The sequence below is a fragment of the Martes martes genome (genome assembly GCF_963455335.1).
Source record: "Martes martes genome assembly, chromosome: 3".
Lineage (NCBI taxonomy): Eukaryota > Metazoa > Chordata > Mammalia > Carnivora > Mustelidae > Martes > Martes martes.
In genome coordinates this window covers 139621011-139637828 of record NC_137890.1, presented here as the reverse complement: position 1 = coordinate 139637828, position 16818 = coordinate 139621011, and the positions used below count along the sequence as shown (strand labels likewise).

Genomic DNA, 16818 nt, shown 5'->3' with positions numbered 1-16818 from the left:
CCCATGTCAGACACCATGCATCACAGCCATCAGCAAGAAGGTCACAGTCCTGTGCATGTGTCCATGCTGATGTGTCACAGAGACCCACAAAGGTGAAAGTGACCAGTAGTAAACAAGAAAACATGACTAGTATACTTGTATAGAAGAGAAGGAAGTCAAGAGAGAGAGTTGGTCCATACAAAGGCCATCAGTCCGCTCCATTGGTCAGAACAGCTAGTTAATGTTAAGCTGAATGAATGATTGGGGGCCACGCAAAGGGGAAAGATTATAGTGTGTAAGTGCAACCTGCCAGGAATGGAGATTTGCAATCCTGTTCCATGTAATTTTGTGTATGTGCTGCTGAAGCGAGCACTTGTTCAATGTAATTTTGGAATGCAGCTCACAATCTAGCTGGTCATGAACAATAGAGGAGATGCCGCATACTCTGTGTGATGAGGTTCTAATGAAGTCAAACTGTGAAAATCCACATGGAAGCCCCAAATGTAATATGCTAATGGGATTGTTTTAGTTGAAGGAGCAGGGTAAATCCATACTCCCTCTCAATGCCTCCATCCTTCCTTCCCCAGCAACTTTTGACTTGGAGCCTGAAGTCTGGAGTTCTAGTCTCAGTACAAATACTTAGTAACTCAAACAAATTAATTAATCACAAAAACCCTTATCTGAAATGTGGGGATAATAATTCCTTTTCTTCTCCCTGGTTTTTGTGAAGATCAAGTAGGATAATGTATTTAAAAGCACCCTGAAAGATAGGTAAGGGCTAAAAACTATCCCTAAGATGTTGCTTCTATTCTTATTTTGACTTTTCATTACAAAAGCTGGGTTTTGTGGCAGGAGTTTTGCCTGCATGTTCAAAGAATTTTTAAAAAGTTCGAATCAGCAAGTTTAAAATGTAATATACTTTTTTTTGTTGGTCTTGCATTTTGTTTTTACTTTTTCACTTCAGACAATGATTAAATAGCTCTGGTTTTAGATACTATAGATACTCAACTCATCTTCATTAGTGGAGAAGGAGAAGTTTGTGAACTGCTATGAAGATGAAAAGTGCTGTAGGAGTGTTATTGGTATTCTAAAGTGGTTAACTTAATGGAACATTTGACCCAAATTTTAAAGGCTCAGCCCCAAAGAAGCGGTAAAGTGGTGTAATAAAGGGAGACTGGGCTAAGGAAGATATAAACCAAATTTATAATCTTATATTGTGGGTATGCTTGCAAAAGCCAAACAATAAAGGTAGGGTGTGGGAAAGAGTGGAGGGTGTTTTTCTCCCCGAGAAATTGTTCTCAAATTCAATAACTCATTTCCCATTGGAGAAGAAAAAACGATCATCTTATTCCTCGGTGGTGAATCTCACATTTAAACTGATTCTCCTTACCTGCCTTACCCTCCCTCTGTCCCCCTTCAGTCTCTCCATCAAACATGAATGAGATAACTTTAGGTCGATTAAGACATTCCAATTCACTATTCTAGTCCTTTCCATTTGGCAAAGCTATCTAACCATATAAATTGAACTGAGCTGGGAAAGCCTCTATCCTTCAGCTCTCTGGTCAAATACCTGAAAGTAGACAAATGAAATCTATTTGTGGCCTCAGGGTAGGAGGGAACTGTAGCTGGGCCTTCAGGGCCTCTGGACAATCATTTTACTTGAGTCTGTCTAGTTATTTTCCCATCCTGCAATAACCCTTTCACATCCTTACTTCTTAAGCTTGTGCCTTACCCACCTTCCTTCTCTGCCCGTTTTTCCTTCTTCATGCAGAAAAGTGATGCTATGAGGGTAGATTCCATGGAATGGTATATATTGATATATACTGTTTATGCATTTTATATGGTCTTTCTTTATTCAGCTTCAAAAACTCTGAGATGGATATTAGCATCTACAGTTTGCTAATGCAGAAATTGAGGCACAGACGTTTAGTAACTTGTCTAAGGTCACATGGGGAGGGTTTGATGCAGAATTTGAAAACAGATTTAACTGAATCTACCATGAGACAATGTGAAGGTACACAGTAGACAGGCATACAATGAATAGTTGTTGAATGATTGAATCTTCCCCTCAAATTATGTTCCTCCTTTTCCATGGAGCTCCCTCTCATTCCTCTGGTCACATTTCTTTTCTGTGTGTGCCCACAGCATTTTCTTAAAGATCTATGATCCCATTTTTACCTTTTCTGACAGTTACTTACATTATAAAAAGATATGGAAATCCCCAAAGAGTGCCCAGAAATGAAAATAAGTTTGTTCCCATTCATGTGGTGGTTCACTTCGGAACTCTGCAAAGCCTTAAACTGGACCCGCCTATATATCTGATGGCTGGAGAGGCTTCTCCTTGCTATGTGGAGTCACTTTCAAGAAAAACAGATTTGATTTGCTCTCCCAGGATCCCAATTTCCCTATCATTGGCAGAAGATTTCTATTGACTTGGGACGATTGGGGTAGATGCTCTAGAGTTACCCCATTGAGTGAAACACACCTTTTCTGCAGTAGCATCTAGATCTAGAAACAAAACTTTGGTCACAAAGCCTGAGTAATAGATAGATGCAAAATAGTTATCTCAAAGTGTTTCCCCTTCTTTGTACAGACAACTATGCAACTGTAGTATAACTTGGAAAAGATTTTTGAATGTCTTAACAAGAATGGACATCCTTTTTTTCCCTATCACTCTACAGCCTCCATTTATATTGAATCTTTAAGTACAAACTACATCTTAGTTTCCAATGCATTCGCATCCCTAAATAAGAACGGCCCCATTTTCCCCTTTTAATTAGTGCTGCTAGTTAGTATAGATAAAAACTGGTTTTCCTGAAGAGTTAACTTTTAAAATACCAAGTGCCACAGTCTCTTTGCTATTGCTGTTCTGGTAAAATAGTAGGAAACTATGTCTTCATAAAAATATCCCAGACATGAAGCTATGAAGAACCCCCTAATGAATCAATGAATCTAGGTACTGATCATTAGTAACTGCTAACATTGCAAAAAGTGAGAAAAGTGAACATTATGTGCCTTCAGATAGAAGACACAACTACTTATGAAATGGTTTTCTTAAAGAAAAGAAAAGAAAATCTGAATTATATAATGCCTCTGATTCTAACTTTTTAAAAATAAAAAATGTCAATTTTATAGAAAATGAAGAAGACATTAAAAAACACACAGGGATTAAATCAAAAAGTCCAGACTGTAGGGAACTGCAGGACAAATAACCCATTTGCACAACAAATAAAATTTTTTAAAAATGGCAGGGGATAGGGAAGAATGAAACATAGAGATTAAAATAGACTTTAAGAGATTTATCAACCAATTGCAATGTATCAATCTTTTTAGGATCCTGACTCAAACAAACTGTAAAGTCCATTTACAGTTTATATTTGTGAATATTTATGAATAATTTAGAAATTTCAGCATTAACTAAAGATTTATGTTATGAAGGTGTAGTTAATTACTTTTAGTTGTGATAATTGTCTTATATTCATGTTTTTAAAAAGAAATCTTTATCTTTTAGGGATAATATTGAAATATTTGTGGATGAAACAATATGATGTCTGGGCTTTGCTGTGACAAAATATGGGAAGTGGGTGAGGGTATGGAAGAAACAAGATAGACCATGAGTTCATAACGGATGACATGGGTGATGGGTATGTGGTGGGTCATTACACTATTTGCGGAACATAATACAAAGTCAAAAAAAGTGGCAGAACTGCAATTCCACCATAGATGGAATATTCTGATGATATGACATAAGGACAGAGTCTTGACTAAGTTTATAAAAAACAGCAGGCTTCCTGTTCAGTGGTCAATTTATATAGTCAGTTTGGGCTGGATTAGGATTCTGACATGGGGACCAAGTTAATGGATACTTTCATGACAGGCAGGGGAAAAAATGTGATTTAGGATGGTGTTTCTGCAAACTGCAATTTAAAAGAAAAAAGAAAACACAGAGGCTTTTATATTGCTATTTTCTTCAAAAAAAGATTTACATTTTCATCTTATTCAGAGACAATTTACTCAATGTCAGTCAGCATGAGCAGCCAAACTGAGCATCATGATATTATTTTTGCTTCAGGGAGAACAGGAAAAGAGTAGTGCCACTCAAATAAATCATAGCAGAAACTTATGAATGACAAGGAGCTCTGCTTCAGTTCCAGATTTTAGACATCCAAATATGCCCCAAGGAAGGTAACATTAAAAACCAAGATTTTGTCTACTCAAAATGTATTAATTTATTTTGACAGCTATAGACATTACTAACAAAATTCCAAAATATATTAGAAATGAAACCTGAGCTTTTTTTTTTCCAGTAATAGTGTGACATGGAACTTTACTAGTCTCTGCATTTTAATAATATTCATAGATTTGTAGAATTTGAGAAGGTTGTTTACTGACTGAATTATGATGTTTCTTGCTTAGAGCCATGCAAAGTCACCAGTTGCTATACACGTTTCCTAAACCAATGCTTATAGGCAAAAAATGTATTTTGTCTTAACTTCATTTTATAGGCATCTTTAAAAAGTATGGTTTTTGAAAAAATAATACACTAAGTATTTTAGAGCATTTCGGATTCATAGCAAAATTGAGTGGAAAGTACAGACTTCCCTTATACCTCCTGTCCCAAATACATAAAACCTTCCTCACTATTGACATCCCATACCACAATGGTACATTTGTTAAAACTTATAGTGACACATCATTACCACCCAAAACCCATGATTTATATTAAGTTTCATTCTTGGTGTTGTACATTCTGTGGTTTGGACAAATGTATAATCATATATATCCACCATTGTAGTACCATATAGAATAGTTTCATTGCCTCCCAAATCCTCTGTGCTTCACCTATTTATCTCTACTTCCCCCTAACCCCTGAAAACCACTTTTTTACTAGTAATTTTTTTTGCTGTCCCATAGTTTTGCCTTTTCCAGAATGTCATATGGTTGGAATCATGTAGTATGCAGACTTTTCAATTGGCCCTTTTCCCTTAGTAATGTGCATTTAAGTTTCATTAAATGTCTTTTAGTGGTTTGATATCTCATTTATTCTTTTTTTAAAAATTTTTTATTTTTTTATTTCAGAGAGAGAGAGAGTAAACATGAGTCCAGGGAGGGGGAGCGGGAAAAGCAGACTTGCTGCTAAACAGAGAGCCTGATGCTGGGCTCCATCCAGGGACACCGGTGATCATGACCTGAGCAGAAGGCAGACATTTAACCAGCCGCCCCAGGCCTTTTGTCCATTTTTAAATCTTGTCTTTCATTTTCTTATTGTTGAGTTTTAAGAATTCTTTGTACATTTTGTATAATAGTCCTCTATGAGTGTGGTTTTTCCAAATATTTTCTCTTAGTCTGTGTCTTATTTTCTCATTATCTTGGCATTGTCTTTCTCATAGCAGAAGCTTTTAGTTTCAGTGAAAATTGTTTCTTTCATGGATTGTGCCTTTGGTATCTAAAAAGTCATTGTCTTACTCAAGGTCTTCTAGGTTTTCTATTATGTTATCCTCTAGGAGTGTTATACCTTTGTGATTTACATTTAGGTGTATGGTTCCTGGGCTCTCTATTCTGTCAGTTTCTGGGCTCTCTATTCTGTTCTATTGATTTGTCTTATTTATTTATTTATTTATTTTTTCCAATACCACCCTGCCTTGATTACTCTAGCTTTATAGTAAATCTTGAAGTCAGATAGTGTCAGTTTTCTGACTTTGTTCTTCTACATCAATAAGGAGTTTGCTATTCTGGGTCTTTTGCCTTTCCATATAAACTTTAGAATCAGTTTGTTGATATCCACAAAATAACTTGTTGGGATTTTTATTGGATAGTACTGAACCTATAGGTCAGTTTGTGAAAAACTGACGTCTTAACAATATTGAGTTTTTCTATCCATGAACATGAAATATCTCTTCTTTTATTTAGTTCTTCTTTAACTTATTTCATTAAAGTTTATAGTTGTCCTCATATAGATTTTGTACATATTCTGTTAGATTTCATATATAAATATTTCAATTTGGGGTGGTGCTAATGTAAATGATAATATGTTTTTTTTTTTATTTTTTTTTATTTTTTTTTAATTTTTTTATTTTAATAAACATATAATGTATTTTTATCCCCAGGGGTACAGGTCTGTGAATCGTCTGGTTTACACATTTCACAGCACTCATCATAGCACATACCCTCCCCAATGTCCATTTCCCCACCACCCTCTCCCATCCCCCTTCCCCCCCGCAACCCTCAGTCTGTTTCTTGAGATTGAGTCTTTTATGGTTTGTCTCCCTCCCAATCCCATCTTTTCATTTTTTCTTTTCCTACCTCCCCCCAAACCCCCCCACCTTGCATCTCCACTTCCTCATATCAAAGAGATCATATGATAGTTATATTTCTCCAATTGACTTATTTCGCTAAGCATGATACCCTCTAGTTCCATCCACGTCGTCGCAAATGGCAAGATTTCATGTCTTTTGATGGCTGCATAGTATTCCATTGTGTATATATACCACATCTTCTTTATCCATTCATCTGTTGATGGACATCTAGGCGCTTTCCACAGTTTGGCTATTGTGGACATTGCTGCTATAAACATTCGGGTGCACGTGCCCCTTCGGAGCACCACGTTTGTATCTTTAGGATATATACCCAGGAGTGCAATTGCTGGGTCGTAGGGTAGCTCTATTTTCAGTTTTTTGAGGAACCTCCACACTGTTTTCCAGAGTGGTTGCACCAGCTTGCATTCCCACCAACAGTGTAGGAGGGTTCCCCTCTCTCCGCATCCTCGCCAGCATCTGTCATTTCTTGACTTGTTAATTTTAGCCATTCTGACTGGTGTGAGGTGGTATCTCATTGTGGTTTTGATTTGTATTTCCCTGATGCCGAGTGATGTGGAGCATTTTTTCATGTGTCTGTTGGCCATCTGGGTGTCTTCCTTGCAGAAATGTCTGTTCATGTCCTCTGCCCATTTCTTGACTGGATTATTTGTTCTTTGGGTATTGAGTTTGATAAGCTCTTTATAGATTTTGGATACGAGCCCTTTATCTGATATGTCGTTTGCAAATATCTTCTCCCATTCTGTCAGTTGTCTTTTGGTTTTGTTAACTGTTTCCTTTGCTGTGCAAAAGCTTTTGATCTTGATGAAATCCCAATAGTTCATTTTTGCCCTTGCTTCTGTTGCCTTTGGCGATGTTCCTAGGAAGAAGTTGCTGCGGTGGAGGTCAAAGAGGTTGCTGCCTGCATTGTCCTCAAGGATTTTGATAGATTCCTTTCGCACATTGAGGTCCTTCATCCACTTTGAGTCTATTTTCGTGTGTGGTGTAAGGAAATAGTCCAATTTCATTTTTCTGCATGTGGCTGTCCAATTTTCCCAGCACCATTTGTTGAAGAGGCTGTCTTTTTTCCATTGGATATTCTTTCCTGCTTTGTCGAAGATTAGTTGACCATAGAGTTGAGGGTCAATTTCTGGGCTCTCTATTCTGTTCCATTGGTCTATATGTCTGTTTTTGTGCCAGTACCATACTGTCTTGATGATGACAGCTTTGTAATAGAGCTTGAAGTCTGGAATTGTGATACCACCGACTTTGGCTTTCTTTTTCAATATTCCTTTGGCTATTCGAGGTCTTTTCTGGTTCCATATAAATTTTAGGATTATTTGTTCTATTTCTTTAAAAAAAATGGATGGGATTTTGATAGGGATTGCATTAAATGTGTAGATTGCTTTAGGTAAAATAGACATTTTCACAATATTTGTTCTTCCAATCCATGAGCATGGAATATTTTTCCATTTCTTTGTGTCTTCCTCAATTTCTTTCATGAGTACTTTATAGTTTTCTGAGTATAGATTCTTTGCCTCTTTGGTTAGATTTATTCCTAGGTATCTTATGGTTTTGGGTACGATTGTAAATGGGACTGACTCCTCAATTTCTCTTTCTTCTGTCTTGTTGTTAGTGTAAAGAAATGCGACTGATTTCTGTGCATTGACTTTATATCCTGACACTTTACTGAATTCCTGTATAAGTTCTAGCAGTTTTGGAGTGGAGCCTTTTGGGTTTTCCACATATAGTATCATATCATCTGCAAAGAGTGATAGTTTGACTTCTTCTTTGCCGATTTGGATGCCTTTAATTTCTTTTTGTTGTCTGATTGCTGAGGCTAGGACTTCTAGTACTATATTGAACAGCAGTGGTGATAACGGACATCCCTGCCGTGTTCCTGACCTTAGCGGAAAAGCTTTCAGTTTTTCTCCATTGAGAATGATATTTGCGGTGGGTTTTTCATAGATGGCTTTGATAATGTTGAGGTATGTGCCTTCTATCCCTACACTTTGAAGAGTTTTAATCAGGAAGGGATGCTGCACTTTGTCAAACGCTTTTTCAGCATCTATTGAGAGTATCATATGGTTCTTACTCTTTCTTTTATTAATGTATTGTATCACATTGATGGATTTGCGGATGTTGAACCAACCTTGCAGCCCTGGAATAAATCCCACTTGGTCGTGGTGAATAATCCTTTTAATGTACTGTTGGATCCTATTGGCCAGTATTTTGGTGAGAATTTTCGCATCTGTGTTCATCAAGGATATTGGTCTGTAATTCTCTTTTTTGGTGGGATCCTTGTCTGGTTTTGGGATCAAGGTGATGCTGGCCTCATAGAATGAGTTTGGAAGTTTTCCTTCCATTTCTATTTTTTGGAACAGTTTCAGGAGAATAGGAATTAATTCTTCTTTAAATGTTTGGTAGAATTCCCCTGGGAAGCCGTCTGGTCCTGGACTTTTGTTTGTTTGGAGATTTTTGATGACTGTTTCAATCTCCTTACTGGTTATGGGTCTGTTCAGGTTATCTATTTCTTCCTGGTTCAGTTGTGGTAGTTTATACATCTCTAGAAATGTATCCATTTCTTCCAGGTTGTCAAATTTGTTGCCATAGAGTTGCTCGTAGTATGTTCTTATAATTGTTTGTATTTCTTTGGTGTTGGTTGTGATCTCTCCTCTTTCATTCATGATTTTATTTATTTGCGTCCTTTCTCTTTTCTTTTTGATAAGTCTGGCCAGGGGCTTATCAATCTTATTAATTCTTTCAAAGAACCAGCTCCTAGTTTTGTTGATTTGTTCTATTGTTTTTTTAGTTTCTATTTCATTGATTTCTGCTCTGATCTTTATGATTTCTTTTCTCCTGCTGGGTTTAGGCTTTCTTTGTTGTTCTTTCTCCAGCTCCTTTAGGTGTAGGGTTAGGTTGTGTATTTGAGACCTTTCTTGTTTCTTGAGAAAGGCTTGCACTGCTATATATTTTCCTCTCAGGACTGCCTTTGTTGTGTCCCACAGATTTTGAACTGTTGTGTTTTCATTATCATTTGTTTCCATGAATTTTTTCAATTCTTCTTTAATTTCCTGGTTGACCCATTCATTTTTTAGAAGGATGCTGTTTAGTCTCCATGTATTTGCGTTCTTTCCAAATTTCCTCTTGTGATTGAGTTCGAGCTTCAGAGCATTGTGGTCTGAAAATATGCAGGGAATGATCTCGATCTTTTGGTACCGATTGAGACCTGATTTATGACCCAGGATGTGGTCTATTCTGGAGAATGTTCCATGTGCACTAGAGAAGAATGTATATTCTGTTGCTTTGGGATGGAATGTTCTGAATATATCTGTGATGTCCATCTGGTCCAGTGTGTCATTTAAGGCCTTTATTTACTTGTTGATCTTTTGCTTAGATGATCTGTCCATTTCAGTGAGGGGAGTGTTAAAGTCCCCTGCTATTATTGTATTACTGTCGATGTATTTCTTTGATTTTGTTATTAATTGGTTTATATAGTTGGCTGCTCCCATGTTAGGGGCATAGATATTTAAGATTGTTAGATCTTCTTGTTGGACAGACCCTTTGAGTATGATATAGTGTCCTTCCTCATCTCTTATTATAGTCTTTGGCTTAAAATCTAATTGATCTGATATAAGGATTGCCACCCCAGCTTTCTTCTGATGTCCATTAGCATGGTACATTGTTTTCCACCCCCTCACTTTAAATCTGGAGGTGTCTTCGGGTCTAAAATGAGTTTCTTGTAGGCAGCATATGGATGGGTTTTGTTTTTTTATCCATTCTGATACCCTGTGTCTTTTGATTGGGGCATTTAGCCCATTAACATTCAGGGTAACTATTGAGAGATATGAATTTAGTGCCATTGTATTGCCTGTAAGATGATTGTTACTGTATATTGTTTCTGTTTCTTTCTGATCTACTACTTTTAGGGTCTCTCTTTGCTTAGAGGACCCCTTTCAATATTTCCTGTAGAGCTGGTTTGGTGTTTGCAAATTCTTTCAGCTTTTGTTTGTCCTGGAAGCTCTTTATCTCTCCTTCTATTTTCAATGATAGCCTAGCCGGATATAGTATTCTTGGCTGCATGTTTTTCTCGTTTAGTGCTCTGAATATATCATGCCAGTTCTTTCTGGCCTGCCAGGTCTCTGTGGATAGGTCCGCTGCCAATCTAATGTTTTTACCCTTGTATGTTACAGACTTCTTTTCCCGGGCTGCTTTCAGGATTTTCTCTTTGTCGCTAAGACTTGTAAATTTTACTATCAGGTGACGAGGTGTGGACCTATTTTTATTGATTTTGAGGGGCGTTCTTAGCATCTCCTGGATTTTGATGTTTGTTCCCTTTGCCATATTAGGGAAATTCTCTCCAATAATTGTCTCCAATATACCTTCTGCTCCCCTCTCTCTTTCTTCTTCTTCTGGAATCCCAATTATTCTAATGTTGTGTCGTCTTATGGTGTCACTTATCTCTCGAATCCTCTCCTCGTGTTCCAGTAGTTGTTTGTCTCTCTTTTGCTCAGCTTCTTTATTCTCTGTCATTTGGTCTTCTATGTCACTAATTCTTTCTTCTGCCTCATTTATCCTGGCAGTGAGAGCTTCCATTTTTGATTGCACCTCATGAATAGCTTTTTTGATTTCAACTTGGTTAGATTTTAGTTCTTTTATTTCTCCAGAAAGGGCTTTTATCTCTCCGGAGAGGGTTTCTCTAATATCTTCTATGCCTTTTTCGAGCCCGGCTAGAACCTTGAGAATTGTCATTCTGAACTCTAGATCTGTCATGCTACCTATGTCTGTATTGATTAGGTCTCCAGCCTTCGGTACGGCCTCTTGTTCTTTTTTTTGAGGTGAGTTTTTCCGCCTTGTCATTTTGTCCAGGTAGGATTTGCTTTCTCCTGCTGTGGAATTCCGCTGTTCTTGGTGACTGAAGTTGGTTTTGGATGGTTTCTTGTTGATCTTCTGGGGGAGGGGCCTGTTGTAGTGATTCTCAAGTGTCTTTGCCACAGGCGGAATTGCACCGCCCTTGCCAGGGGCCGGGCTAAGTAATCCGCTCGGGTTCGCTTTCGGGAGCTTTTGTTCCCTGAGCGCTTTCCGTAGAGTTCCAGAGGACGGGAATGAAGATGGCGGCCTCCCAGTCTCTCGGCCCAGAGGAGCCGAGAGCTTGGGGTTCCGCTCCTCAGTGCGCTCTCAGAGCAAAGCGCCCAATAGCCCCGCCTCCCTGGCTTGCGGTCGCGCCTCGAGGAAAGCAGTCAATTGTTGGAGCTGGAGAAAAGCGCCGGGTCGCTTTTGTCTCCGTGGCCTCCGGCCGTGCTCCGAGCCCACCCAGCCTGCGACCGGCACAAGGTAACCCCGGGCTTAGAGCTCACTCCTCGGCTTTGTCGCTATAGCCGGCTTCCCCGCTCTAATACCTGCGAGCTCTGCGGCACTCAGACACCCCCAGTCCTTCTGTGACCCCGCGGGTCCTGGGGTTATGCTGACCCCGCCTGGGTTTCCCTCCAGTTTAGCCTCTGGAGCGATGTCTCCCAGTGGAGCCGACTTTTAAAAGTCCCGATTTTGTGCTCCGTCGCTCCGCCGCTTGCCGGGTGCCGGCCCCTCCCCCCGGGGTCTATCTTCCCGTCGCTTTGGATTCACTTCTCCGCAGGTCCTACCTTTCAGAAAGTGATCGATTTTCTGTTTCTGGGATTGTTGCTCTTCTTCTCTTTGATTTCCCGTTGGATTTGTAGGTGTTCACAATGGTTAGATAAGCTATCTAGCTGATCTCCTGCTACCCGATGTCGTCTCAGCCTGCTACTTCTCCGCCATCTTGACTCCTCCTCCTGATAATATGTTTTTAATGTTAAACTCCACTTGTTCATTGCTATTATATAAGAAAGTAATTGACTTCTATTCATTAATCTTTTCTATTGCAATCTTGCTATAATCACTTATTAGTTCAAGGGATCTTTTATTGATTCATTCTGATTTTTTTTAAAGATTTCATTTATTTATTTCACAGAGAGAGATCACAAGTAGGCAGAGAGGCAGGCAGAGAGAGAGAGGGGGAAGCAGGGTCCCTGCTGAGCAGAGAGCCCGATGCGGGGCTCGATCCCAGGACCCTGGGATCATGACCTGAGCCGAAGGCAGAGGCCTTAACCATCAGAGCCACCCAGGTGCCCCTCATTCTGATTTTTAACGTAGGTAATCTTGTCATCTGTGAATGAAGTTTTATTTCTTTCTAATCTGTATGCCTTTTACTTGCTTTTTTTTTTTTTTTTTTGGTCATATTGCATTAGCTAGGACTGCTACTACACTGTTTAAAAGAACTTCTGGGGGTGCCTGGGTGGCTCAGTTGGTTAAGGGATTGCCTTCGGTTCAGGTCATGATCCTGGGGTCCCAGGATCAAGTCCTGCATTGGGCTCCCTGGTTAGCAGGTAGTCTGCTTCTCTCTTTGATGCTCCCCCCTCTTGTGTTCCCTTTCTCTCTCTCTCAAATAAATAAATAAAAATCTTTTTAAAAAATAAAAGAAGTGTTGACAAGGAACCTTCTTGCCTTGTTCCTGATGTTAGTGGGAAAGCTTTTATTTTTCACCATTAAGTATGGTATCTGTGGGTTTTGTAGATGTTCTTTATAAAGTTGAGTAAGTTCCCCTTTATTCCTAGTTTGCTAACAGTTATTAAAACAAACAGACATTGGATTTTGTCATATGTTTTTCTGCATCTATTGATATGATTATGTGACTTTTTAAAAATAGCCTGTTGATGTGATGGATTATACTAATCGATTTTTGGAAGTTAAACCATCCTTGTAAGCTGGTATAAATCCCATTTGGTTATGATGTCTAATTCTTTTTTACATTGTTGGATTCAATTTATTAATATTTCATTGAAGATTTTTGCTACTCTGTTCATGAGAGACATTGGTCTGTAATTTTCTTTTCTTGCAATGTCTTTGTCTGATTTTGGTACTAGGGTAATGCTGGCCTCAGAAAGAGACAGTAAGTATTTCTTCTGCTCTGTCTTCTGTAAAAGATTTTAGAGAACTGGCATAATTTCTTCCTTAAGTGTTTAGTAGAACTCACCAGTGAACTCACGTGAACTTGGTGTTTTCTGTTTTGGAAGATTATGAATTTTTGTTTCAATTTCTTTAATAGCTATAGGCCTACTCCAATAGTTTACTTCTTCTTGTGTGAATTTTGGCTGATTGTTTCTTTAAAGGAATTGGTCATTTTCATCTAGGTTATCAAATTTGTGGATATAGAGTTGTTCATAATATTCCTTTATTACCCTTTTAATATCTCTGGGATCTGTAGTGCTGCTCCCTCTTTTATTTGTGATATTAGCAATTGTGTCTGTTCTCTTAGTCTGGTTACAGGGTTATCAATTTCATTGATCTTTTCAAAGAACCAACTTTTTAAAAATTGATTTTCTTTATTGAGTGTCTGTTTTCAATTTTACTGAATTCCTGCCCTAATTTTTATTATTTATTTTCTTTGACTTATTGTGGATTTAATTTTCTCTTCTTTTTCTAGTTTCCTAAGGTAGAAACTTAGATTATTGATTTTAGGTATTTTTTTTTCCTAATATATGTGTTCAGTGCTTTAAATTTCCCCTTAAACATTGCTTTCTCTGCATCTTACAAATTTTGATAAGTTGTATTTTTATCTAGTTTAAAATGTTTTAAAATTCCTCTTGAGATTTCTTCTTTGACCCGTGTGTTATTTAAAAGTGTATTGTTTAATCTCTAAGTATTTTGGAATTTTCCAACTATCTTTCTGATATTGGTTTCTAGTTTAATTTCACTGTGGCCTGAGAGAAGACATTGTATAATTTCCATTCTTTTAAATTTGTTAAGGTATGTTTTATGACCAGAATATGGCCTATCTTAGTGAACATTTCATGTGATCTTGAGAAGAATGTATAATTTGCTGTTGATGGATTAAGTAGTCTATAGATATCTGGTAGAGAGGTATTAAAATTTCTGACTGTAATAGATTTATCTGTTAGTAGATAGTAGCTTCATCTATTTTTTCCTTGCAGTTCTACCAATTTTTTTCTCATGTATTTTGACACTCTGCTGTTAAGTATATACACATAAAGGACTGTTATGTCTTTTTAGAGTAGTGACTCCTTCACCATTATATAATATCCCTTTGTTTAATCCCTGAAAACTTTCCTTATTCTGCAGTCTGCTCTGTGAAATTAATGTAGCTATTCCTGCTTTCTTTTGATTAGCATTTGCAAAGTATATCTTTGTCCATCCTTTTATCTTTTAATCCACATGTATTTTTATATGTAAAGTTGGTTTCTTGTAGTCAACATACAGTTGTGTCTTGTGTTTTGATCTGCTCTGACAATCTCTTTTAATTGGTATCTTTTGTCCTTTGGCAAATTACTATTACATATTTGATATATGAAAACTATTTTGATAGTATTATAATATCCATCTTTCCTCAGGGAAGAGCCTGAGGCTCCCTGACCTTTCTTCCAGAAACAAATTTAGAGGGGCGCCTGGGTGGCTCAGTGGGTTAAAACCTCTGCCTTCGGCTCAGGTCATGATCCTAGGGTCCTGGGATCAAGCCCTGCAACGGACTCTCTGCTCAGCAGCGAGCCTGCTTCCCTTCCTCTCTCTCTGCCTGCTGCTCTGCCTGCTTGTGATTTCTGTCAAATTAAAAAAAAAAAAAAAGAAAAGAAACAAATTTAGAGGTAACTTATTGTCTATCGTTTCTTGGGGTATCCCTGATTGAGACCCACAAAGAAAAAGGAGCAAGGTATCCAAATCAGAACTCATGCTGAGGTAAAGGGGGGTCAAGTCTAGGTTGGTGACCTAAAGACCTAAAGCTGGTTCCACAGGGGCTAGGTCTAGTGTACTTGTGGCTGAAGACATTAGTTTCTCTGGAACTAACTAACCTGGCACAGTTTCATGTTTTGGGATCTAGAGCTGAGCTTTTGAGAGTGAACTAATAGAGGTCTAACTCTGAAATCCTGGCTAAGTTACCACCGAAGTCCATGGAGGAGATGGATTAATAAGAATGTTACCTAAGTAATGGGTCAGAATTCCACAGCAAAGTGGCAGTGACTGGACTAATAGAGTTGCCTATATGTGCCCATTCACTGTGCTTTGAAGTATAACAGACTATTCTGGACTGAGTAAGCCCCTGAGATTCTTGGACAATGAGGGGGCAGGATGGGGAGAAGACTTTAAGAGGAAGAATCTGGACTTCCTGCTAATAAAGGCATATGTGGTATTGAGCAATAAATTTATACCTTGAGGGTTTCTGGGTGGCTCAGTTGGTTAAGCAACTGCCTTTGGCTCAGGTCATGATCCCAGAGTCCTGGGATCGAGTCCCACATTGGGCTTCCAGCTCCATGGGGAGTCTGCTTCTCCCTCTGACCTCCCCTCTCATGCTCTCTCTCTCTCACTCTCTCTCAAATGAATAAATAAATAAAAATCTTTAAAAAAATTATGCCTTGAACCTGTCAAATGTCACACGTATTATACTTTTAAAAATGACCAGCTACATATCACCTCCTGGGAACCTGTGGTAATTGTTTTAGTTGATTTAGGCATAAAGAAAACATCAAGAAAGCACCAAAGGAGGTGGACCATCGATGGAAGGAATTTTAGTCAAAGAAAACAGGAGGGAGGAGTGGTATTACAATCCCTTCTACTCACGAGGCTGATGTGTATTCCAGTGTGTGTACTGCACGGGCTCAGACTTCTGTCCTGCTGCTGTCCTCCAAGTGTATTCTCCTGTATCATTTTGATCTTGAAGAGCGATCCAAAAATAACTCTCCTTCGTTTTTACCACACTACTGATCAAACTGGTAATAAAAGCCTGTTCAAACCTTAAAAACGGAAAAAGGAAATGGTTATAGTAAGTTTCTGGGCAATAAAAAAATGTCATTAAAGCATAATGAGGTACACAGAATGGCACCAGAGTAATTCTTTCTGATGAATTCTTCAGAACATGGAGCAGAAAAATACTCAAAGACCCCAGACATTACTAATACATGCCAAATGTCTGTGCAATTCCCAGAAATAGATGAGTGAGGAGAATTTGAGTCTCAAAGACAAGGCTTAATTCTTCAAGGAATAGAGTCCAGCTCCACATTCAGAGTATAGTGGTAAAGCCCATCAAGCTAGCAATACATTTCTTGGCACAGCATGTGCTCTATTTTGTAATTAGGTCACATATCACATACCTTGCCATAATGTGGGTACAATGGGGGAACTGGCCGTGGGGAGGAGGAATGAACATTGCCAACATGGAGTTCACATGCACCCACCCACCACACTTGCCTGGTGAGAATGGAACAGAGATTGGAGTAGCTATTTTATGTCTCCCAAATCAGTTTATTCACAAGCACATGGAGTCCTTGGCTTATTCAAATGTGTTCAGATGTACACATTCACTGAAGATAAATTTAAAACCCTAGGAACTAATCCAAGGATGTGCACCCACTAATATTTTCCCCACACAACTGAATGAATTAGTATTCATTGATTGGTGGCAGTCCTCCTTTCCCAACATGAATGCATCAAAAGTAGAATCTGGAAATTTGTACATATGCTTCCA

The 16818-nt window shown here is 38.4% G+C and overlaps 1 protein-coding gene across 1 annotated transcript in view; it reads right to left on the bottom strand.

Annotated features, from left to right (window-relative positions):
• The window catches only part of PLA2R1 (phospholipase A2 receptor 1), a 114137-nt gene that overhangs the window by 41230 nt on the left and 56089 nt on the right, over nt 1-16818 (bottom strand). The window contains exon 11 of the mRNA XM_080798307.1: nt 15915-16087. Coding sequence (XP_080654433.1) covers nt 15915-16087 — 173 coding nt within the window. The remainder of the gene's footprint in view (nt 1-15914; nt 16088-16818) is intronic.